General features: G+C 40.9%; 2 protein-coding genes across 8 annotated transcripts in view; one reads left to right on the top strand and one right to left on the bottom strand.

Moving 5' to 3' along the window:
- The window catches only part of ASPH (aspartate beta-hydroxylase), a 111,066-nt gene extending 97,320 nt beyond the window's left edge, over positions 1–13,746 (top strand). For all 7 annotated transcript variants that reach the window (XM_061342824.1, XM_061342826.1, XM_061342827.1 and 4 more), the window contains 2 exons: positions 4,647–4,780; positions 9,545–13,746. In XM_061342824.1, coding sequence (XP_061198808.1) covers positions 4,647–4,780; positions 9,545–9,695 — 285 coding nt within the window. In that variant the 3' untranslated portion in view covers positions 9,696–13,746. The remainder of the gene's footprint in view (positions 1–4,646; positions 4,781–9,544) is intronic.
- Positions 13,747–14,210: 464 nt separating this feature from the next.
- Positions 14,211–26,487, bottom strand: part of CLVS1 (clavesin 1) — a 99,106-nt gene continuing 86,829 nt past the window's right edge. The window contains exon 6 of the mRNA XM_061342831.1: positions 14,211–14,973. Coding sequence (XP_061198815.1) covers positions 14,886–14,973 — 88 coding nt within the window. The 3' untranslated portion in view covers positions 14,211–14,885. The remainder of the gene's footprint in view (positions 14,974–26,487) is intronic.

The raw sequence follows: 26,487 nt of genomic DNA, 5'->3' as shown, positions 1-26,487 counted from the left end.
CCTGGCAAATTTCTTCTTTTTTACTAATTCTTAATACTGGGAGCAGGGGATTTTGAGGAATGTGTATGGAGAGATGTATGACTTTGGTATATTTAATTATGCCTCAAGCACACAATGGGGTTAACAGTAAAAATATGCCTAGCTTTAGCCCTCAGTAAATGTAGGATGATGTTAGTTGAAACTTTTCTGTGGACTCTAGCTGAGGCATTTTGCCTTGTAGCTCTTGAGAGCTCATGGTAGTTAAGTAGTTGTTTGCCATGGGTCAACCAATTAGTAATGATCCACTAAACCCCAGCCCTAAGTGACCTGATCTGGCTCATGGCTAATCCTGCTTTGAGCAGAGGTTGGATTACATCTTTTCTAACCTTAATTCTTTTTTTTTTTCTGATCTGAACCTAACTTTACAAAACTCATTCAGTGAGCCAGATGCTCACTGTCTACCCTAGCCTTGTTGCATTAGACAGGAGAATCACCTCATAGAAGCCAAACAAGAGTACTGCTGTCACATGCTTCTTTCCTAAAGGTAAAGAAATTTCACACCCATGGGATGTGGTCTTGGGTGCTAACCTAAGTGCCTGGTCTACTTGGCTACAAATTAACCTTGTTAAATCATGCAGTAGACTTACATGGTCTGGATTAATACATATGTGGTGGAATGAATGGCCCAGCACAGATACATGAATCTGTAGGACAGAATTTTTCATAATTTTTTTCCAAATTGTTATATTTTATATGTAATAACTACATGAGAACAACCATCACGTTGCAAAATTAAGGATGCAAAAGTTGGAATACACAGTGCTAGCATAATCCTAGTTCAGAGCCTTGGGAGTAGGTGTTTGCCAGGCGAGTACCTTTGATGTGCAGAAGAGCACTAGATGGCAGCTGTTGTGGGAATGAAGAAGGCTATTGTTTCATTGATTTGTTGCAAAGTCTGATTATAGGGAATATAACTAATGAGAGAGGTCCTCACACCATGTAGCTGACAGCAGGAAAACTGCTTTCTGTGGCATCCATAGCCAAAATTGACCTATCTGAGGGAGCAAAGTCTCTCTGAGAGCTACTATTTTGTTCATCCTTTTTTAGCACCCCACGTGTTATCACCAGGATTTGATTTTCAGAGACATTGTGTACTTGCAGTTATAGCTGTAGTCATGTGTTTTGAACATATAAAATGTACGATAATATGAAAAATGGTGCTCTAGAAGTCTTGAGTTCATACACTATTGGGGGATGCGTAGGACAATTTTGATCTTATGGTATCCATGCCTCAGATTCTTACTGGTAAATTAAGTTTAAAATATCACCTAGTCTGTACTCCCATACAGAAACAATGGGAACAAATCAGGAAATTGGGAGTTGTCTGGTGGATTGACTGTTAGGATGCTTTGGGCATGTCATGTACTGACAGAGGTTAACAAAATGTAAAATCACTTGCTTAGTGCTGCTGAGGAATGTGTAGAACAATAACAAGTGATTGTATTATTAAAAATTATGTCATTCTTAAAAATAACAGTAAAATAAAAGTAGCAGAGGGAGTTTTAATTCTGGGTGTTTCTTCATCTCTTTAGAGTTTTAAATTACAACCATAGTGCACTCTATTGGTAGATTGGCAAATAGTCCTATAAATAGGACTATTTATATGTAGTACTTTATACTACATATACTACATATAAATAGGACTATTTATATGTAGTACTTGAGGACAGTGCATACATTTAATTCATGGGCATATCCAGGCTGATCTATGTGGACAGATGAAATACATGACAGTAATCATTCTGCAGTGCTGGTATATTAGCATTAAAAAAATGTTTTTTTCTGGGATATTAGTAACTATCCTGCCTAGCCAGTTATTTGCATTTCATCTGGGTCTGACAGGGCAATTGAGTTAATGCACCTCAGTGTGTAGCAGAGGTGAAATCAGATTCAGGTAAGCTGAAGTCTCAGATGGTGGGAACAGCTAAGGCATTAGGCACACACTGTCTTCTACTGATTTTGTCACAGTTGAAGAGCAAGTAACACCTTAAACCCTAAGATTTATCAGTGTTACCCTGTCCCAGCCAGATGTGCGGATTTCTCAGTTGAAAAGGTGCTTCTCACCACTGCTGTACATTATTCACACTTCCTCCTGATCCAGTTGTAGAATTACAGAAAGAAGGAATGAGAAGGGGCGTCTGGAGATTACCTAGTCCAACTGCTTGCTCACAGCTTGATGAACTAGAGCAGGTTACTTAGGACTGTGTCCAGTCAGGTTTTGAATGCCTCTGGGGATACTCTATAGCCTCTCTGGGCAACCTGTTCCAGTGCACAGAAAATAAATTTGTTTTTAATGTTTAAATGGAGTTTCCTGTTTTTCAATATCTGTCCATTGCCTCTTTGCCTGTCACTGGGTACCACTGAAAGGAGCCTGCTTCCGTCATCTTTGCTCCTCCCATCAGGTATTTATATGCATAGATAAGATCTCCCCTTTGTGCTTTCTGTTCTCTAGGCTGAGTAGTCCCAGCTTTCTCCGCTTCCCCTTGTACGTCAGATGCTTCAATCCGTTGATCATCTTTATAGCCATTAACTAGACTTGCCCTGGTATATCCATGACTGTCTCATAGTAAGTAGCATAGAACTGGACCTAGCACTCAATAAATCTCACCACATCTGAGCAGAGGGGAAGGATAACCTCCTTCTGCTGACTGCTGCCAGAGCTCTCCTTAACTGCAGCCCTGGTGGCTGTTGGTCAGCTTTGCCGCAAGGGCATATTTCTGGCTCATGTTCAGATTGCTGTCTATGATGACCCCACAGTCTGTTTATGGGAAGTTGCTTTCCAGGCAGTTGTGCACCAGCTTGTATTGGTACTTGGGATTATTCCTCCCCAGTGCCAAACTTTACCTTTCTTTTTGTTGAACATCATAAGATTCCTGTTTGCTCCTTTCTCCAGCCTGACAAGTTCCATATGAATGGCTGCAGGAAAACCATTAGTGTATCAGCATTTTCTATCATCTGGAAACTTGCTGAAGGAAATGCACTCTTTCCCATCATCTGAGTCATTTGTGTAGCAATGAAACAGTGTTGTACCCAGCACTGAGCCCTGTGACCTCTGATGAGTGGCCTCCAGCTGGACTTTGTGCATCTGTTCACAACTCTTTGAGCCTGGCTTAACTGATAGTTTTCAATACACTTCATTGTCACCTTACCAAGTTTGTATTTCATCGGTTTGTCAATAAGGATGTTCATGGCAGGCTGTTGAAAGGCTTACTAAAGATGAGATTAAAAATATCCACCAATCTCTCCTCATCCACCAAGCTAGTAAAGTATAATTTCCCCTTCATAAATCCATGCTGACTGGTCCCAGTCGAATTATTTTCCTTTATGTGTTTGGAAATGGTTTCCAAGATTGTTTGCTCCATCACCATCCCAGGGATTCAGGTGTGGCTGACTAGCCTGTAGTTCCCCAGATTCTCCTCCTTGACCTTCTTGAAGATAGGAACATTACCAGTCCTCAGGAACTTCTGCTGGTTTCAGTGACCTTTAAAGATGATCAAGTGTGGATTCACAACATTGTCCAACTCCCTCAACACTCAAGTGTGGATCCTATCAGGACCCATGGACCAGTTCGTTTAAACGTGCCCTAACCTGATCTTTCTTCACAGAAGATAAGCTGTCTCCTCCAGTCTTTTCCACTGGTCTCAGTTGCCTGGGATTCCTGAAAGTCAGTCATGCTAGTAAAGACCGAAGCAAAGAAGGCATGTAGTGCCTTAGCCTTTCCCATGTCCTCTATCATCAGATCTCCTGATGTATTTGTAGAACACGTGTTGCCCTTCACTTCCATCTCCAGATTTAACATCAGGAGAGCTTTGACTTACCTATTGTCATCCCTGCATGCTCAGAGAATGTTTCTACAGTCTTCCTGGGTGACCTGACCCTGCTTCCACCTCTTGTATGCTTCCTTTTTGTGCACAATTTTGTCTGAGTTTCTATGACTCCTGCACATGGGGTGAACCATTCTTGAGCTTGGACAATGTGATACTTAAACAGTTGTCCTAGACCCCTTTTTTCTCCAGCACTATATCTCATGGGATTTTTCCCAGCAGATCACTGAATAAGTCCAAGTCTGCTCTTCAGAAGCTGCAGGTGGTAATCCTGTTTTTGCCTTTCTCCCTTGTCTCAAGATCCTGAATTCTGCCGTCTCATGGTTCCTCCAGACAAGGCTTACAGTCACTTTCACGTCACTTTTGTCATCCGAGAAAGACTGGCCAGTCTGGCTAAGACAGGCCTTTTCTCCTGTAGTCCATCCTTTTAAACAACAAAAGTGGCTGTAATCTTTTCTATAGTAAAAAAAAAATAATAATTCTGATTGTAGATAGGAGATAAGTATTTCAGATTGAAATATGAATACTGTTTATTTTAAGCAAAATGAAAAATATAGACTTTCACACACACGCCTGTATGCGTAAACATACCACAAGACACGTTTTCTATAATATTGAATATGGTTAGGATATGAGAATGAGCAGTTGTTGCTAAGACCATAACAAAAGATCACATTGCACTTTCGGCCCGTCATCAAGGATGAGATGCAATGAAGTCCTGAATTTCTAGCAGTATGGCTGTGAAGCTGAATGTGTTGAAGGCCTGCCTTTCTCTTCTTGCAGATCAAATATTCTATCATGCACCCGGGAACTCATGTCTGGCCCCACACAGGGCCCACCAATTGTCGACTAAGGATGCATTTGGGCTTGGTGATACCTAAGGAAGGCTGCAGGATTCGATGCGCCCAGGAGAACAGGTATGGTTGGATGTTTGGGGTTGTTTCTTTCTACCTCTCTCAAGGCTGAAAAAGGGATGGGATTGCATGTAATTAAAAAAAATAAAGTAGGGGATATTTTACTGTTCAGGAGGGGTAATGTGTTTCCTTAAACCAGCAACTTGCACACTAACTCTTGGTACAAACACATAAATATCAGTACTCAAACAATGCCAGAAGACTCTTCAGAGACAAAGCTGCTCCTCTTTGCTATGGCATGGGAATAACCGTGGGTTTAGTCCACAGATTCTCTATGTTTGCTTTTACAGTGCCAATGCCAGTCTAATAGAGTGTCAGCAGAGTTCCTCTATTTGTTTTGATTTGGGGGAGGCTTAGATTTCATTGTATGTACCTCCGTTCTCACCACCATGATGGAATACTCTTGTATTTTTGGCAGAAGCCTCCTTCTTAGCTGGTATTATTTGTTTTAATTTGGTTAAAAATATTCCAGTTGAAGTTGATTTCAGTCTGAAGACATCTGTATAGTTTTTGGCCCAATTACTTGCAGAAGTAGCAAATTTCTTTAAAGTGCATTTCAAGTAAGAATTCTTACCTCTTAGGGAAAAGTCATGTTGACTTGAAGGCCAGTTGTGTCTCTGTTTGCTTGGCACAAAAACCAAAATAAGATTCAACAGCTTATACATTTACAATCAGGATATATGCTCGCCTGGGAAATATGAGGAGATGTAAGAAAGGATAAAACATTCAAGCCTGTGCTGTAATGTGTTAACTTTAGCTGCTTTTGGCAAGAGCTATACATTCAGAATCAAAGGCAGGATTTTCCCTGAAAGCACTGAAAGTATGTCTACTGCTGGCAATGAAAGGGGTTTTTTTTACATCACTTCCCCCATAAAAGAAGAGTGGGGTGAAGTACTGTGGAAAAGAGCAGTGCCAGGAGGAAATCCTACCTTAGGCATTTTTTGTTCATTCCTCTCCTCCTGGTGGTTCAGAGCCATGGTAAACTGGTGGTTTCAAATAGGAGTGCTGATTCTAATATGAAGCTTATTGTAGGTCATGCCTTTTCTGGCCTTCTATTCCACTGCTGTGTGTGTGAGAACACAGAAACAATGAGAATTTTGTGCTTGGTCACCTTTGTGTCATCCAGTGTGGGTGTTTATAGGGGCAGTGTTACAATGCTACTCATACTTTGATGACAGGCAACTCAGCTCTGTCTAGTACTGCGTTCTACTCTTTCACCTGCAGAACAGTCTTTCTGCAGCTGCTAGGAGCCGTATACCTCACTATTATTCAGTACAGCTATGGTAATTTTAGGTTGTTGGGCCATTTTGAAGTCTCAGCACTGTAAAGTATAGGGTAAAATGCACAAAAATAGTAGGTAAATAATATCTAGTACTCAAAATCAAACATGTCTGTCAGACAAGGTAATCATGTTTTAAAATGAAAGTGCAGAATTACAGCCTTATGCAAAAGCCAGTCCAAGATCTCACCTGTAACAGGTCACACTAGAGCCCTGCAGGTGATATAAACTACTCCCAAAGTGGCTTAACACCAGGCCAGAAGAATATCGTCCCTGTGGTCCCACTGTGAAGTGTTTCTCACATCATGAAGGCTTCTAGAAAATATTTATTTGCATGCTAATGGTGGGGCTTGTAATCTATTCAAAAGGGGTGTCATGATTTAAGCCCAGCCAGTAACTCAGAACTATGCAGCTGTTCACTCACTTTCCCTTTATCGCTAATAAACACAAGTGATAAACTGGGCATGACATGCTGCGGTATGGAATACCCCTTTGGTTAGTTTGGGTTAGGTGTCCTGGCTCTGCTCCCTCCCGACTTCTTGTGCCTATCCTCACTGGCAGAGCATGAGAGACTGAAAGTCCTTGATCAGGGTAAGCATTACTAACAACTAAAAACATCCGTGTGTTATGAGCACTATTCTCAGACTGAAGCCAAAACACAGCAAACAAAAACCCCAAAACCCAGCAACCCCCATCAAAAGTAAAAAAGCTGCCAATACGAAACACCAACAAAACCACAAAAAAACCTCCACACACCTCCCCCCAAAAAAACCAAAGTCAACTTGATTTTCTTACTGCATTACAGTATTGAAAGTGGTTGATTCCCATTGAGTTGAATAATACCAATGTAACTTTAGTGCAGTAGCAGAGACTCAGAATCTGTAAGGCATAAAATGTTTTTGTTATCAGGTAATTGATATGGTAGCAGAAAAACGACATCATTATAGCTGGAGCCTGCAAAACGCTCATGATCTGAGCCTTCAAGGCTGATGTCTATGTGCAAGCCAGTGTGAATATTTTACTATATTATGCTTTATGGTTTGTGTACTCTTGCTTAAAATATGTTTAGATGATCATTTCAGTTGAAACGATCCAATTTCTGTTTCTACTTCTCTTCAGAACATTACAGCACAACCCTATAAATTTTGATGGTTAATTTTTGCTTTTGTGGAATTAAAAATACTGAGATTACTTGGGATACTAAATTTCATTTGCACCCTGTTTTTGAAGAAGAAAATTGTTTTCTCTGTGAGTGAACACTGTTGAATAAGCTAAGCAATGCATTTCCATGTTTGATGGCAAGACTTTTGTTTCATAGTTCTTAATTCCCTTTAAGAGCATCTGTCTTCTTGCGCTGCTTCAGCTCCTAAGGAATCCTGTTTAAAAACTTGGTTATGTGGTCATTGTAGAGAAGCTTCATCAGTCTCAACTGAGGGGGATAATGAGAGGTGTGCTTTTGTCCTCCTGCAATGCAAAATAAATTTGCTTTGCTCATACCACTACCTGACTCTACAATAGACAAGCCATGTAACACAATCAGCTGCAGTGTCTAAATGCTGTGGGTAAGATTGAGATCTGAGGGGCAGTGACAAATGATTAGCACAGTGACTTTTTCACATGTTGTGGCATTATCACTAGTGGTCACTGATGAGCTGCTTATTTTTTGCAGCGTCAGGAATACATTTAATCAGACACTAAACCTCTTTTCAAAACTAGAAATCCAGACCTCAGCAGGCTGGAGAAACTTCGTGAAATTCAACAGAGGCAAATGCAAAGCCCTGCAACTGATAACAACAGATCAACACCTTGCAATAGTACAGACTGGGTGATGATTGCATAGGAAGCAGCTTTGCAGCAAAGGACTTGAGGGTTCTAGGGGACAAATTGAACATGAGTCCTAATGTGCTGCTGTCTTGATGAAGGCTAGCTGTGCACAGGAAGCAGTTTGAGGGGAGCAATTGTTTTCCCTTTCTTTTGCACTCAAGATGCTACCTCTGCAGTGTTGTTTCCTGTATTGGGCTCTTCAGTACAAAAAAAAGTCATTGATAAACTAGAGGGCCTCCAGTGGAGGATGGAAAAAGATATTTAGAAGACTGGAATATGTGACACATGAGGAGAATCTCAAAAAGCTGGTTTGGAGTCTGTCAAAGAGAAAGCTAAAGAGGAGCCTAGTTACTGTCTTCAGCTACTAGTGAGTGACTGTGCAGAAGACAAAGCCAGGCTCCTCTGAGGTGTCCAGTTATAGCATCAAAGGTAATGGACACAAGTGACAGTGAAGAAAATTCCATCTAGGTAAAAGGAAATTTTTACAATGGGATTCGTGAAACACAGGAAGAGATGGTGGAATGTCTGTGGCTGCAGATATTCAAAAATCTACTAGTCAAGAATCTGAGAGATCTCATCTAACTTCAAAGTTGGATCTAACTTTGCAGTGAGTCTTGCTCTGAGCAGAGGCTTGGACCACATGCCCTGCCAAGGTTTCTTCTGACCTAGATTATTCTGTGGTTCTATACTTACAGTAAGTAAAATTGACAGAAACACTGATTCTTCCAATAAGCAATATCTCCCTTCTAAACTGCCTCTTGCCGTTTCTCTTAATTTTGTTGGCCAGTAATTTTGTTATTTTATCATAAGATGGAAGTGCTCAAAACCGAGCCATGTTCAATAAATTATGTGTATTCCTTTTTGTGCCTAACAAAGATACAGATCTTGGAAGAGTATCACTGTTTAAACTTAGCTCTTCCATGCTGTAGTGAACAATCACCCAGGGTATTTACATCTTTTCAGTGATCTGCTCTGCTAAGCAGTACTTAGCAAGCAGAAGGGCTTGCTAAGTTACATGGTCTCATGCTTCCAGTTTAGTTTTGACAGTGTAGTTAACCCAGTGTGCACCATGGCATGGCAACCTCCCTCTGAAGAAAAATCTTTGGGCTCAGTGCTTTGAATGGATTTATGGGACAAGACTGTTAAAATCTCTGGAATACTAAGCACGATCAGGGCCTGATTTTGTTGCTCTGGTTTTCGGAAAAAGCAGATTGATTCAACATAATTTGGTTTTGGACCATAAAATCAGATTACTGGTCATTCCCTCAGTTTCCATCGCTCATTATGTATGTATCTGATTTGAAAAGGAAAAAAGTCGATTACTACACTAGTTATTAATACTTGCTTCCTGCTTATTGGACTCAACTCATTAAAAGTATGTAAATAACAAATACTATAAACGTCTGAATGTGTATGTGGGCAGAGTGAGGGGAAACAATCCCTCAGTAATAAGAAGGCCCGTTAGACTGATCTTTCTGTAGTTTCTTTTAATTAAAACCCTGATACTTCAGTCTTTATATTAGCTAGTAAAGTCCTGACTGTGCAATATATACTGTATAAATCATTCTGGTATGTGAAAGAGCATCCTCAGAGCTGATATATAGCTTGTCTGCTCCATAGCACTTCCAATACTACACCAAGTCATGTTCTTTTTTGTGTTGCAGATCCTGGGAAGAAGGGAAAGTTCTTATTTTTGATGACTCTTTTGAACATGAAGTATGGCAGGATGCCGAAGATTATCGCCTGATATTCATTGTGGATGTGTGGCACCCTGAGTTAACAGCACAACAGAGACACACCCTTCCTGCTATTTAAGGGGCTCCTTCTGATATGCAGAGCAGAGGAGCTTTAACCCCCTTGGAGAGGGTGTCCTATGCGAATAGGATTAATTTATCCAGCATACAAAGAATACAGGTATTGTAAGGGTTAGCAGAGATAAGGACTACATCCTGCAGTCATGAAGGACTTGATTTAAAAAAAAAAAAAAAAAAAAAAGCCATGTTTTGTTTCATACTGGTACAGCACTGATGGAAATTTGAAAATATGAATCTTGTCAGCCAAAGAACAATAGGTCTGGATTTTCAAATTAAGGAATGTGCAGATGTTTTTTGCCATGACTGTATTATGCACGATAAACCAGTCAGCTATTTGCCCAGCCATGTTCAGGCACAATATTTGCAATTCTCTATCTGGGAAATATTTCCCAGGCTTTTATACATGTAAGATATTTACAAACATATGCACACAACCAACTTTGAAAATCAGTATGCAGTTTTAACGTTAGCTGCTTTAGGCCTAGAGCATGTCCCGATGTTATCAACTGTAGATAATGTGAATGGGTTATATGTGTTTGTATTTTTTTCTAAATAATGACTGTATTTTTCTAGCATAATTATGAACAAATCTTCTTTACTCAACCACTGTTTTTTAAAATGAACAACATATATGTAAGTGCATCTCTAGCTATTAGCAGAAGGAAAACACTACATATGATCATATTTAATGTTTGTCCTGTGTAGCCTTCTCTTGCCTTCCTGGAAATGCAAACTGAAACTTGCATAAGCAGCTGCTTAGTGAAGATTTGTTCTTCTAAAACAAAATCGTTCTCTTATTTAGCAGCAACCTTCAGTTTGATAATGTGACTTTGGATGATACCAAGCAAATGTGACATCCATAGGTTCAGACCTTAAACTTCTTAGGCTTATGTGGTGAACTGCTGTTTCTCCTATCCTTAGAAAAGTTTGTGTTATGATATCTGTTTTCTACCCAGCAGGGGTCTGGGACACCTCCTTCCAGGGGATCTTTCTAGGCTGTTCTTAGGTGTTCATTCAGCAGAAAAAAAATATACATAAAAAACTTCCTGTGCTTTGGGCAGGAGGACAAGGTCTGGCTTGGTTTTCTGCCAGAATGCAGAGCAGACAAAGAGCTTCAGGTTATTAACTTTTATTAACTTCTGCTGCCAGCATCGTACAGAGTGATAGAAAGATCCTTTAAATGACCTAATGGTGTTTTCCTTGTCTTGAAGTGTATGACATACCGCTGAAGTAGTCTTATCCCAGTACTGTTCACTGTATGTTCTATACTTGCCATACAGAATTGACGCTATGGTAAAAGGCTTGTTTTCAAGAAAGAAAACTGTTTGGATATTTAAGCAGTTAGCTGGTTTTGGGGGGATCTGTACTATTTAAATGGGAGATGGAGGGTGCAGCACCCTGCACTATTAATTTCTAAGAACACTAACAGGAAAGAGACCTGAGGTTGCACAGTTGATGCTTATGACTGGCTGTTACCTACTCTCCCACAAAACTAGCTGGGTGTGGATAGGTGTGCTAGGATGCTCAGGGCTTGTCATGAGCAGTGGCAACATTACTGAGGGTTTTGAGAGACAAACACTAAGGGAGGAGACACTGAGGTTACTTAGTCTCCACAGCTTCAGCTTTGCTGCCCAAAAGACACTGAACAGTCATCATACTTGTGAATGCTTAGTGGTTTTGTACTACCGAGGCTACATAACGGTACCCAAATATCACGACGAGAATGCCGCATTTGAGGGAGCAAAATACAGATAAGAGCTTTGTGTTGCCATAAAGTGAATGCTTTTCAGATTTTGTATTTTGCTAGGTAATTAAATCTTGTAATGCGATGTATCACATGATGATTGCACCATAAATTAGTGTAACCGGTTTCTGGAGGTGTGCACTTTAATTTCCTTTTTGAATATTAAACTGAAAAATCCTCTCTGGTCTAAGTCAGTTTTAGACCGCTGTGATAATTAAGCTTTAACAAGTTGTCTGTGTCAAAAATAACTCTGAGACTATGCACAATATACAAGAAAGTAACAGTTATCATTTAATCATAATGAAAATATAAAATATTTGGAGATATTTTTGCAGAGCTTTAGGAGAATCAAGTGCTAAGCTGGGAACAAGGTGCTTGTTATTGTGGGGGGTAAAGTAGTAAAAAGATCATAAGAAATTAAATCTGGTAGTTGTATAGTTGCGAGGTGTATCTTTGTAAGGTGATCAAGCAGTACAAATTATAAAGGATTTTGTAATTCTCTATAATAAAGACATAGTTTGTAAAGAAAGAATCAAGAACTGTTTAAATCAAAATTAGTGGTTTAGGAACATTTTTATTAATGTTGCATTTTAGTTTCTATAGCTTAGAGGAAATACTAAATGAGTGGTAAAAGCCTTGGGACTTTCTTTATGAAAATCCATGCCATCCTTCACATTGTTTCGTTGTTCCTTTGAAGGGTTATACTTTATCTTTTCCTATTGCAAATGGCGAAAAGATAAAATTGGCAAATAGATAAAAGTAATCTACCTGAGATGTGTGTGTGCTGCAGTAGCACTGTTTATTAAATTGTGTAGTGATATATTGGCCATTTAAAATCATAAGTGCCTTGAATATAGCAAAATATATTATGAATAGCTCCTGCAACACTGAAGTGAATCTCCTCAATGCCTGCCTGTCAAGGAGCTGAAAGCATATCTATTTGTTAGTTACAGTTACAGGATTAGTTATATACATGGAGGACAATACAGTAAACTACAGAAATCATGCCCTGAATAAGTCATATATTATTTAAGTATTCCTGTTTGCCAAATAATATTTCATCTTGAAAAAGCTTTTCAACATTGGAAATGCCAATGGAAGAGTGAATAGAAATGTTTTTAAAACTGGAGAACCATTGCATTTTAAATATTTTTTCCTTTAGATTTATTTGCAGAGGGAAATGCCAGAAAAGGGCAATATAGTATCTTCTTTAAAAGCAGTACATATTCATTACAATGATAGGAGCTAGATTCCTCCCTGTCTGTAGTTACCTTGCTTGGAAGCAGAGTCTGTACAAGATCCTACAGTTAAATACAGGCATCATACAGTTATATACAAGGCATCATATGTATGTATTCATGTCACAGCTAAAGAAAATAAATAATCCTCTGCAAGGTTTAATCCTCAAGGACAAGATTTCAGTGATATTTGCACTTCCTGGGCAGAACAAGTCCCACTTGAACGAACAATGATTGTAACAGTTCATCACAAAGATTCAGTGGTGAGTGTATTAACAGAGCAAAATTGTAACCCAAAGTGTTCTTCATTAACGCTGCAGTATAATAATCAGTGCCTGCCTTTTATTGTCTGTTTGTTTTTTTACTGCCTGCTTTAGGCAAGTTCTCTATGACAAATCCACATGCTTGTGAGACTTCATGAGCCAGGGGAGGCAGAGCTGTGTCCTTTTACCAGGAGCTGACATCTAGTTTTCTGTAATAGGTGGTAATGCCAGGGGAGGGTAAATGGAAGAAATCCCAAAGATAAATGGGCTCAGTTGTCTTATTTATTTAATGTTCCCACAAGCCTCTGCTGCTTTTTTCTGACTCCTGTGTTGCCTTACTGGGACCATTCACTGCCTTACAGATTCGCTGTCTACTGTGGAGGCCAGGCTTTGTGTCAATGACATGCTGCTGCAGAAGAAGGGTTAGCCTGGATGAGGCTATCCAGTACAAATACTACAGTGTGTGTTGATAGGATCTGGCAGGATGTCCTTTCTGCCCTGTACAGACATAAAATGTAGATAAAGGCAGTATTTTGTTAATCCATCTCTTAGGGTTATGTCCAGTTGAACTATATGATCACTTCAGTGTGTCACTTAGGAATTCAATGGATGTTCCAGAGGCACATTAAAAACTCTTGTGCCCATTATCATCTCATTGATATATATGTTTTACACTGCTACCTTTGATATGTTGTTGTTATCAACCGCTTGTTCTTGTAAATTGTCAAAGTATGGCAATTTAATTGGAGACTAAAGGTGTGTACAGTGGTTGTAACTGTTTTAGGAAATAAAGTCACTGCACATACAATTTGATAATGATTTTTTCTTTTATTTCTTTAATCTGTTTTCCATTTCAACGAAGAGATGGGGCTCTCTTTGCAGCTAGAGCAAACAGAGAAATAACAAACTGATCTTTGGCATTTCAGTTCTTCTATTCGCCCACATTTCCTTCTGGCAGAAGCTTGTACTGAATAACGAATTCAAAGTTTTCCTTTTTCATTTTAATAATGGCCCGCATCTGCAATAAGCATACCCTTCTGGCTACACTTTTCACTACACTGCATGAGGGAAGGGGGTAAATGGCTCTGCTGAGCTTATATTTGCTGTTGTGACCTAAATGAAAAAATCTGGATTGAACCATTAATCACTGTTGAATGTGTCCAATGGGTCTCCCTAGCAGCCCCCTTCCGCATATGCACACACGTGCACACATACACTCCTCTAATAGGCTCCCAAGTTGCCTGTGGAAAAACACATCGTTAAATTAAATAATTGCATTTCAGATTGTGTGTGTCTGCTGCCCACACAGCTCATTCCACTTAGCCGACAGTTTCATATGGGCTTTGAAAGTTAAGAGTAATTTTTGCTAGATGCTGAAATGTGACCCCCAGTAAGCAGCATGGTTGAGGTGGTCACAAAGTGTCATGTTGAATGGCATTATGCTCTCACTGATTTACGTTGTTTTCTTAATGTAAAATCTTCCTGTAAAACTTGAGTACTCTGTAGGTGCTGCTGTTTCTGCCCTCTGTGCCAGATTAAACTGATGATTACAGTGCAGAGTTTAAGTTTTAATTGTTTCTCTTTAAAACACACTTAACCTTTGCTTCTGTAAAAGTGAGCATCCCTGATGGAGTCTTCAGGAAAGCTACTGACACACCCTGGTTTCTTTGAACAGAGAATGCAGTCCCATAATTTCCAATGCTTTAATGTCATAAGTCAAAAGAGAAACATTTTTTTCCTATGGACAGACTCCTGTGTCAATAGAAACTTCTCAGTTTTTGTTCAGTGTTGGTTTCACAGACAGATGGCTGGTGACAGTTGTTACTTGTCAAGAAACATGAAGGACTTGTTCTCAAGCAAAACACGGGCACGAGTATGTGTGTTGTGTGCTCTGTGGGTTGGTGGAAGTCTGTTGATGTATATGTACATGTTGAGCACATGGGAGCTCAGTCCAGAGCCAGCAGTGGTTGGGTGTTCTCGCTTTCTCCTTGGTCTTCATGTTTCAGCGTGCCAGCTTCCACCACAGACTGGGACCTGAAAGCAAGAAGATATGCATGCTAACGAAGGGTGCTGCAGAAGCACTCACCTTCCTGGCGTCCCTTTGCTTCATTTTATGGTTTTTGCTTTTGTCCATTTTCATCTTAATGGCCTTTTAATTCTTTCTTTTCTGTGGAAGTCATGTGGAATTTGAGAAACATTCCTTTAAATATGAACAGGGATATGACTCATTGCAGATCTCAAATGCTTATAATTTAGCGCTTAGCTACCATCCATAATGCTGGACAGACCTAAGAATTTAAAGGCCTGATTCTGAGATACCATGAGATTGTTGGTGCTTAATGTCTTCCTAGGCAAAACTGCTTGTGCAACTGCTTGTTAGAAAGCAAAGTCATCTGTACAAGTGCTTGCAGAAGTGAGTCTCAGCTCATGCTTGTTACAGACCTAAAGTAGATAAATCACATTTTACTGATGCAGAGGTTTAAGGAACAAAACATCTATGAGTTACCCAAGATCAATGAAGAAGCTAACGTTAATACAACAATAGAGGAGCTTCTAGTGTGCCCAGTCCTGTGTTTTATCCATCTCCCTGTCTATGCCCTTGAGAAACTTTATTCAGGGGTAGTCTATTTAAAGTTCATTTCTGTCTTCAAGATGGGAAGCATTATTTACCCTTTGTTGTTACTGGCTGAAAAAATATAAACCAGACCCAACATATAAATGAATAAACACTAGAGAAAGTGGAGCATGGTGATTTTTTGTAGTGACAAATGCTTAACAGGTTTAAACTAGTGGGAAAATTAAAGACTTTCATTTTCTGAGGTCTCTGTGCTCCAGTGTTTGCTCATTGTGCTGTGGAAGGAGGAACTGTTGAGTTTATTGCGAAAGAGATTTTTTATCCTCCATTTTCTATGGCTTAGGCTAGGAGCTGCCTCCCAGTTTGGAGTGGGCAATAAGCTTTAGAGCAAAATTGCTATGTATATCTGGAAGATTTAAAAAAGGAACTTTTTCAAACATAGGGGTAGCATTTTCAAGAGCATGCATTTGCATAGTGCATAATATATTTCTAAAGAGCCAGTTTTCTCATGGATAGCTTTTAGAATTAGGGGTAGCTCTCATTCCCTATAGGATATGTTTGTACTTCCCAGTTGTTCATTATGGTAACCTCAGTTTAAGCCTTAGCTATTTCATGAGATTAGTTATCACCTCCCTTTTGATAAGAATCATTAATAAATTGCATCCTTTGGTAACTGCAGCATTTGGTCAGGAATGAATACCATGACTGTGAATAACTTGTGTAATTATTTTTCTTATTCTTATGCCTGGAGCTTTCATTAAAGCATAATAAAAAAATTTCATTTAAAAAGATGTCTCCGAAGAGAGATAACAAAAACCGGATGCTCAATGGGAAGATTTTATGCCAAAGTTTTCAAAGAAAATATGTTTGCTCAAGCATTTTTGCTGTGTATCTTTACAGTAACATGACATGCATGATGTTTATGACTGCATTTTAATATAGAAAGGCAGCTGGTTCAGGAGATTAGGCAAAATGGCAATTTACATATTTCTAGTATGTGGCAGCAAAAACATCCTGTGGCTTTGAAACTGGTACAGAATGGATACAAATTGCAACATCAACACCTCCTTATTTTCTTTTCTGAACAACCAGTTTATTATTAAATAGTACCTTATTAATACTTGTCACCAATATATTGTTCCTGTCTGATCCACTGCTCTACAATGCAGATCCATTGAAGCATTTGCCAGAATAGAATCACGGAATGGTTTGGGTTGAAAAGGACCTTAAGATCACATATTTACAAGCCCCCTTCCACTAGACCAGATTGCTCAAAGCCCCATCCAACCTGGACTTGAACACAGCCAGGGATGGGGCAGCCACAGCTTCTCTGGTCAAACTGTGCCAGTTTCTCACCATCCTCACAGTAAAGAGCTTCTTCCTAATGTCTAATCTAAATCTACCCTCTTTCAGCTTGAAGCCCTTTTCCTATTGATACTTCTTCTTATAAAAAGTCCCTCCCCAACATCCCTATAGGCCCCCTTCAGATACTGGAAGGCTGCTATGAGGTCTCCATACAACCTTCCCTTCTCCAGGCTGAACAGCAGAATGTTTTGCTCTAAGACACATGTGACAAATCTCACAATTTTGTGGTTCTATGTTCACTGCTGATTATCTATCTCATCTCATTACACACAAAAAAAAATATATTATTGCATCTATAATAGCAAGATACCAGTTTTCTCTCCATACTGGTACTCAGATGCACATCAGGTTGGGAACAACAGAGTCCCAAACCCTCTATGCAGGTCCTATGCTGTTCCTTTTCAGACAGAGCCAAAATATCTGGAGCATCAAACAAATGTATTGCAGCCCACCTGACCTCCAAGATCAAGATGCCAAATGATTCAAATGCAGTGTCCAGCCCTTCTGAATAATACAGTCTAGCAGAGATTTTAGTCATCTCCCAAGTTCTGCAGCAACAATCTTTTTTACTTTTCTGCTAGAAGCTTCTTAGACCCCTGTCCTAAAGCAAACAGTTCAGACATCTATCTGAGGGGCACAATTGTGATTTAAACAATCATCGGTAGTTTCTAAGACCTCACAATAAAAGACTTACTGTTGTGTTTGGATTTCCATTTTCCAAATGCATCAGGTTTTGGTCTGCTGAAATATGTTCTCGGTTTTGCTTTTAACTTTAGTTTTATATAGGAAAAAAAGAGAAAATTACTTAATTCTGAACAAGATTCTAATATAATTTTTCCATATTCATTTATGGTAAGTATTAAAAATGTAGATGCTCAGAAAAGTTTTTGGCAATATATATCAATGCAGCTCACAATCTACTGTAATAACTCAGTATGAAAGATATGTTTTATGGGCCTAGAACATCCATTAAGTATAACTTAATGGATGATATACTTAATGACAGAGAAAAGATGATTTGCAATAGGCTGCTGTTGCAGAAACCATTTTCACCTGACCGGTAACTGTATCTTGTGGTTGTAGAAATTAATGTAAGACAAATACTATTTGAAAGAATGCACCCTATATGTTGGTGTCATCTTGCCTCTCTGTATCTCACACATTTGGTTCAAGGAAAGCGGTCATATTCTAGGTATGTGCAAGTTTACACAATATTTAGTGGGATTTGTATGCTGACTCCAGTATTGAACCTAAGACTAAGACTAGTTTCTGTTTTAAAAGCACTGCTACCTGGTTTAACTGCATTAACATTTTCTTCAGAGAACTTTACAATCATGTTTCTAATTATTAAGTAGAATCTGATCATGGTACTTGAAAGGTCTTCAGGTATCTAATTCCAACGTAATTTCCCATAGAAAAATAAACTGTAGTCAGGCTCCTAAGCACCTTTCCCCTGACTAGTCCTTTTAATTTGCAACCATCTTTGCATTAAAGACCCCAAAGCACCCTCTTCTACTACAGTTTAAGCCATTTTGATCTAAAATCGTAAATATCAATGTGTAAAAATACCTGATGGGGTGTAGTAGAGAACCTGAAGCCAGACTCTTCTCGGTGATACCCAGTAATACTTCATTAGAGTGTATCTGCAATACATACATGGTATGTGGCACATTCCCTGTGTTTTCTGCAACTTTGGAATCCTAAATGAGTATATTTGACTTCAAAGCTTTCTGGTTGTCCTCCTTTCTCAGCTAAAAGTTCTCAGTAACCAGTTTGGAAGATGCTTGGGTGTGGAAGGTGTGGTTGGGTTAAAGTTTAACACAAGTAGATAATTCTATCACATACGATACTGTCACTGTGCGAGGCCCTGAGCTGGCTAATTCTGAAGTAATAAATAGACAAGTCAATGCCCACAGATTTTCCTCGTGTAGTTTCCAAGGCTAGGTAACCTTGCTTAGGAGAGCAAAATGAAAACGCAAAGAGAAATGAATTCTCAGTCTCATTTCTGAAGCCTTAGATACCATTTGAGTGCACTCCATTTAAAGTGTCAATCAAACCCCCCATGGTTGTTTTACTGTTCAGCAAGAGTATTTGGAAGTCTGGAAAATCAACACTACCCAGCTGTTCCTCCAGCAGATCAGCCATATATTTCAAATGACAGCACTGCATAGGTATGTACATCAATACCTAAGAGAGCAGATGGCTTTATGTGTGTGGTCATTTGAATGTAACTATCTCAAATTCAGTCAGAAAACATGTAAGAAGACTGGATGCATGCCTTCTAGCTGCACTGATTTCAGAAGGCTCCTGTCAAAGTACAGCTGGAGCAAATCAGCTCACAGGAATTGATGTCTGTTGGATATCAGTTTTGTTTCCCATAAAAAAATCAAATACTGAAATTGTGCACTGAGCTAACAGTAACTGCCAGCGTACCATGCCATGCTTGCCTTAGGACATTTTCCTGTTCTCTGATTCCTCATTTTATGCTTTTCATCACAACAATGCTGATGTGCTGCAGCCCACAGGAGCAAGAACATATTACATTGTGCTAGGATTCCTTTGGAGGGTCTTCTGGAGGAAAGAGGAGGGTGGCATGTCTTTTTACCCATGTGCAGGAGGCTTCAAGCTGTCAGAGTGACGCACTGAAGCCAATCAATCAGACCACATTGTGTGACTATTCATCCACTTCTCACCTCCCATCTGCTCATTTCCCTCTAGTTCCTTTCCCATTTCACCAGCAACTCAGGGCTGTTCATCTCCAAATTATTCATTGCCTTTATAGAACATAATAAGCATTTTTTTAGATAACACCTGTAAATGCTTGTATTGACAAGGCCTGACTGGCATTTCTTTCTCATCTTCCTCACTCCCCATCAGCCTAAAGAAGTGGGTGCAGCACCCCAGGGTGTGCTCTGCATCATACCTCAAGACTATGCCTTCATCAGGTGGCAAAACCAAGGATTTCCCCCCAGTATTACAGAAACAATGCAGATGTGCATGTGTGTAATAATTGTGCTAAAGATACTCTTTTATTATTGAAAGCACTTGAAAATGAAATGCATGGGCAAGGCATCTTGAAAGACATGTATGCTCCTGCGAGTGGTGCAGGCAGATGTAGGCAAGCTCTGCTCAGCAGTGCACAACTCCAGCCCAGAAGCCATGAAGTGTGGCTCTCTGCCCAGGCTAATAAGCCCTGCTGAAATCTCTTGCTAATGCAGCTGTGCAGCTTCTGCACTTGCACTGCCTCACAGCTCGGTATCAAGGCAGCGTGGCATTGTGCAGCAGGAGACCTGCCTGGAGGGGCAGCTTTGGTATACAAACCACAGCACTTCAAGGAGATGAAGCAGCATCTGTGTCTAGGGGCACAGCTGAGCTGGTTAAGTGATCCACCAACGTGGTGAGTCAGTGTGAAAACTCTGGCTTAACCTTATGCCAGCCTAGTGCTTAGCCCGCAGGACAATGGTGACAAGCTGCTGCACTTCCCAAATGGGAGCTGGTTTTGTGGGCACCATGGCAGTAGTGACAGTCTTTGTGCTGACAGTTAGCACATTCTAGGGAGAGGTCTCTGTCCGCCTTGGCACATCACAGCCAGGGGTGGCCATGGTCCAGATCTCTGTTTAACTGTGTGTGGTAAAGTCTGTGTGAGTGCATCTGCACTGCTACAGATGTGACTGCTTCAGAGTGAAGCTCATCATGAGCCCCCTCATGCTGTCTGTGCCCTTCAGCTCTCTCCACACCCTTCCTTTCCCAATAGCTGGCCCCAGCTGCTTCTCCTGATCACAAACCCTGGGCATACCTCACTGCAGGGTGTGCACCAAATAGTGGTAAGGATGATATTGCACCACATTTGGCTCTAACAGCCAGCTCTGTACCCTGTCCTCTGAGACCCAGAGGAGAGCAAGAGCAGGCACTATGCAGGCCAAATGCAGCCAGGCTACTCTGTCAGATGCTAATCCTGATCAATACAGACAGGAGCTGTCAGTCTGTGCCACCGACCTTGGAACTAGTGTGCACACTGGTTTTCTTCATCAGTGTGGTTGTACCTGATATCTCTCACTCCTAAATGCTCTGAAATTCTGTGTCAAGATATTGACTTGGTCACATCCCAAGACCAGGAGAGGGGAAAGACATGGGTGGGAGCTTGTTTTTTCTGCTGTAGTATCACTCATCCATATGCTTTCTTTTGCATAGAAGGAACAGGAGCACATGCTTCAGACAGAAGTTCCTGGAAGACCCTTAATCCCCCCAGGGTGCAGTATGTAAGCCTAGTTATGAGGCCAAATAAAGACAACACTGCAGAAGCAGTCAGCACCAATTTACAGCAGATTCAGTGAGAACTGCTAAAAGCTGTGCAGAATATGACACCCAAACAAAAGAAATTCAGGCCCACTAATGAAGAGAATTTTCTTCTCCCACGTTATCAGTATTACTCACACACATGCACTTTTCATCACCATTCCTGCTTTTCCTGATCATTCCAGTTTCCTTGCTCACCAAGCACTCTTTCTAGCCTAACATCTTCCTGTCTTTCTGCTCAGACACTCCAGATGTTTACACCTGCCTCATCTTTTTTCTGCCTTTTTTTGATCCCATTCCAGTGACTCGAGTTCCCAGTACCTCAACCGGATTTGTCACTGAATCACAGTCTCCTTGCTTCTGCAATAAAAGGGAAGAAGAAACCCCAAGAGCAAACAATGTCAGTATTCTTACCCTCCTGTGCTACATCAGAAATTTCCTGTCCTTAACAAGAACAGCAGTGCATCACGAAAGCAACCCTGCAGATCTACAATTTAGGCTGGAAAGCAAGCACCAACACAGTTGAAAGAGCCAAAATGGCTGGGTATGTGGGGGTGTTGTGACCCCCAGAGTGTGCCCTAGCCCTAGGAGCACTCCTTGTTCTTTCTTGGAGGACTCTTTCCTCCCTCAGTGCTCAGAGTATTCAGTACCAAGCTGGCAAGTGGCTATTTATTTTGCTTTCTTCTATCAGTTCAGCATGTGGCTCTGTGACACATTTGCTGCCTATTATTCCAAGCCTCAATCTGAAGATAGCCTTTGTTAATTCCCTCCTGAGCTTTTCTGTGGAGTTCATCAACACGGTACTTGTGTGCCTCTTAAATGCAAATTCATTTACTGCCATAGCATGACTGTGAGCATTTTTTTTCATTTCCATTTCACATGTGGAGAGCTGAAGCACAGTTAGATTAGGATGGAAGTATTCCTCTAATGTGGGGTGCCCATTTCCCAGCGCCGAGAGGGTCTCATTTTGCAGAGTGCTCAGCATTATGTGGCAGCTTGTGTGTTCAAAGCACATGTCCCTTTGATTTGTGTTGCAGGTGAGCGCTGAGTATTTCTGGAAATTAGACCCCAGAGTCTCTAGCTTGGCAAGCTGAAAATGAGCAACGTTCAATCTCACCATCTGTGTGAAGGTTGGTTTAAGTGACTCGCCAGGCCAATGCAGGGGCTCAGGGAGAGGAGGAGAGCAGGATCTGCCTCTCCAGGCCTGCACCCAACAGGCTTAACCAAAGCTCCGTTCCTGGCCTCCATCAGCCCTCCCCCTGCCATCCTTGTCTGCTGGTCCATCAAGCGCGCTTCCTAGCCCAGCTGCTTCCATTCCTTTATGCCTGCCTTATCTTTCAGTCTGCCTTGTGGCTCCCATCCCAGTGACCCAAATTCCCAATATCCCAGCTGGATTCAGTACTAAATCCTCTCCAATTCTCCTGCCAATGGTGAAGAAATGCAGCCCCCAGAGCATGGGCTGTCAGTCTTTCAAATCCTAGCTCCTTGTCTTGCTACAGCCTGGGCTAGTGCAGGGAAGGTTGTGATCACAAGTAGAAGTTGTAATTTCAAAACCCCTCTGTACCCTATGGCCTAGGCTGGAGACGCACGCTGTGGGCATTGAGCCATCAGCCCAAGCTGAGCAAGTTTATTTATGCTGGGAGGCCGAGCTAAAACACGAGGCAGTCCTTGAGGTCATTAAATGCTGAAATTAAATATGCTCCTACAGAGCATGTGTGAATTGCCTTTTCAAAGGCTTGTAACTCAGCCAGATGTAGGTGGGTTTTTCACAGGACAGCAAAAGACATAAGCATTGTAAAACCATTTGTTTTATTAAGTGTCATGTCTCTAATCTAAACTACAAAACTTTTGGCAAATTTATAGCCAGCTGAAGACATAATTTACAATGCAATATTTTAGGCAGCCTGAGCAGCACTGGTTCTACCATTCCCACCTCCAGCCTGTGTTTGTGCACCCATGCACTGGTAATTGAGTGCTGTGAGCAGATGAAACCTATGCTGTTAATTCCCTCAGAGAGCAACTGATTTCCTGCCTTGTCCCAGGGGACACCAACACCAAGCTGCCTGTCCTTCCTGTAACTGGATCAGCTGTGGCTTTGCAACTCATCTCCTCTTCAGCTTCTCTCGCTTCTGACTCCTGAGGATATTCTGCACCGTCTCCCCTGCAGCCTCCCTGGGACCTGCTAACATGCCAGATCCACTGGTTCCCTTCCATTTCTCTCTGATGTATTAGCAAAACTCCAATCAAAAAGTATAAACCCATTCAACAGCTAATGATCTATATTACTAGATAATGCATCCATTACGTGATATGCATGTCCCCAGGACACCTGCTTTACTATCAAGACATGTCTCATTCATAATCAGTGTATGGGGGAAGCATTTCTGCAGAAGCATTCAGGAGTTCTCTGTTTTTCCAAATAAATAGGTCATAATAAAACAGTGAATATAAGCCTTGCACCATAGGTCTCATGTACTACAGTGGGATATTTTAACTGAAAGCTTACAGGGAGTATTTCCCTTTTCCCCCAACACATGTGGAAATGCACCCCAGCTGCAAGCAGAACAATGCAGATGCCATCCACAGGCAGTGAGAAGTTTTCACACATTTTCATATTGATTTTTATTTGCTGGTATTTTACTACTTCTGCAGTAAATTGGTGCTGACTGTGAACCAGCATAAAACATGACCCATAAAAGCAGAAACATATGGTGAAGAAACGTTAAGGTCACACCAAGGATAACAACTAGAAAGTTCTGCCTTGCACAGCCCAGCCGGGAATATGGAGGAATCAGTCTGAATAAATAAAACCCTTGCATAAGTCACCCCAGTGAATGGCCCCTTTTGGATCTAAAGCTGTTCCAGTCAGCATCACTGTGTATCAGTTGGGATACCCTTCCTGTTGGGAGCAGGATCCCATTTCTGAGAACCAACAATTAGTTTCAGCAGGCAAGTTCACTCGAAGATCAATCCTTTTGAAAGCACACACATCAGGAGGCAATAATGGCAAACCCTAACCTGTACTTTAAAATCCTCACTCTAATCGAGGGCGTAAAATTCCACATGCTCTGGCTCAACAACATGAGGCAACTCATTCCAACAGTTTTTTTCACTGCATTTTCAAAATGCATAAATACAGGGGCTTTTGATAAACCTCTAGGCAAGTCACTGCATCTTTAGGTGCTCAAGTCCTTTGAGGTGAGAGCAGATGGCCTCAGGTTGTGCTAGGAAAGGTTTAGACTGGATATGAGGAAAGATTTTTTCACCATAAAGGTTGTCAAGCATTGGAACAGGCTGCCCAGGGAAGTGGTTGTGCCACCATCCATAGAGGTATTTGAAAGACGTGTAGATGTATAGCTTAGGGACGTGGTTTATTGATGGACTTGGTTAATGGTTGGACTCAATGATCTTAAAGGTCTTTTCCAACCTAAATGATTCAATGATTCTGTAAGTTTTCTACTTCACAGCAGGAAAAGGTAATGGTGTCTTGATGCATAAGTTGTACATTTTCACAATTACCTTTCTTGACTCTACTTTAAGTTTTACTCTAACTGAATTTCCTGAGTCTCTAATGAGCCCAACCTGGTGACAACAATTCTCTTCAGTCCATATTATCCTAAAAGTAATTTTGAACCCTAAATTTGATTAAAGTTACTCTTATTTAAACTTTGATTAAATAGAATTTATTAAACAGCACAGGTGGTTTGGCCAGAACATATGCGTAACTGTTGAGTAAAATCTCCTTTCTCTGCAGGGAAATTTTAAATTGCACTAGGTTTTCAGATCTGTTTGCACCAGCAGCAACTTAAAAGCAAGCACTCTTTTGATACCTGGGAGGGCAGAGAAGGAACATTCAGCTCCTAGGCTGTGCTTGGTGACTGCACAGGGAGCAAGCGAAGGCAGAGAACAGTTTTGTCGCTTGAACTGCAAGTTCAGATCTCAAAAAGTGACCCATATGCAGCTGCAGAAGGGCAGATATTCTAAGGGAAAGCAAGTCACAGGGAGGGAATGTGCTACTGCAGGTTACTTGCTGCTGCTGGACCCAAGTGTAGGAGTAGGGTGATACTAGGGAAAAAGGAAACTCTTCAAAGAGCTGAGCTCCTTCTTATCTTCTCTAGTCACTAAATTCATCCCTCCTATCAGGGATGCTCTCTCACTGAGGTTAGGTACCCAAATAGCTACAGTCATGCTTCTCCCACTGTGGCTGGCCAAAAGATTATGCCCTGTTGCACAGTGATATGTTGAGAGCAGTCCCTGACTCTTTAACTGCTATGCTCAACCATCCACCATAGCTATTCATTACACTGCACATCCAGATAAAACCTCCAGCTGTTCCAAAAAAAACAGCTTGTCAACAAAAGCCTGCATGAGTGCCTCAGGCAAATGTTTTGCTTTTATGTCAGCTCCCTCTTGACTAAAGCAACCCAAGGCCCCTTTCTGACCATCAGGGCTCCCTGAAGGTTTGGCCACAGCTGAAAGGAGGTGATTTTCTTCCCTGTGCTCTGAATTTTTCACACCATCTACATTGCTCTCAAATCCCACAGCTCGTAAGTGACAGGCTCCCTGCATGGATGCAGACCGTTCAGAAGACATGGCCTAAGAAGAGAAAGTGCATTGACGCTCTTATGAATATCAAATGGATGTGGCCAATCTCCTGGATTGAACCAGCTTTACTATTAGCGTGTTAATGCTGGTTTGCATGTTTATTACCTGGCCCATTTCAAACTTCACTGAGCTGAATCTTAATAAACAGATACATTCTGAATGGATTTTTGTTACTGTTGTTTTTGTGTTTTGGTTTTTTTTCCCCTGGCCATTAAGACTCATTATGTGGAGTCATCAGCTGGTTTGCTTTGTTTCCCATCTGTTCATACAGTACCTGGGTTCTGGGATTTTTCCCAGGGTGTGTGATAATACTGCAGATGGGAGTACAATTTCCACTGTTTTGATTTTGCCTCAGTGGAGCTTCATGTGGCCACTGGTGGGAAAATGCCAGTTGCAATGGTTTTGATTACAGATTTTCCATATTATAGAAACTTGTCAAATCTCAAGATTTTCAGGATCACGTTGCTAACTAGAGTCAGTGCCAGTTTTTTTCTGAGAGAATTTTCAATCTGTTCCCTATCTACAATGCCTCCATTTTTTGAAGTAAACAAGGACTCTTTTTTGAGAACAAATCTTGTGCAATTTCAAGTCACAGGGAAAAACCACCCCTGCCTGTAGTTGGGGAGAAGATAACGTTTTGATTCCATTGCTGTTAAGGGAAGCAGAAATTGGAATCTAATGAGAATTTGAGGGTTAAAGTCTCCTGT

The sequence above is a fragment of the Neopsephotus bourkii genome, unplaced genomic scaffold, assembly GCF_033783945.1.
Source record: "Neopsephotus bourkii isolate Nb327-2 ecotype Australia unplaced genomic scaffold, CSIRO-AGI_Nbou_v1 NB_1820, whole genome shotgun sequence".
NCBI lineage: Eukaryota > Metazoa > Chordata > Aves > Psittaciformes > Psittacidae > Neopsephotus > Neopsephotus bourkii.
This window is presented reverse-complemented; position numbering and strand designations above follow the sequence as displayed.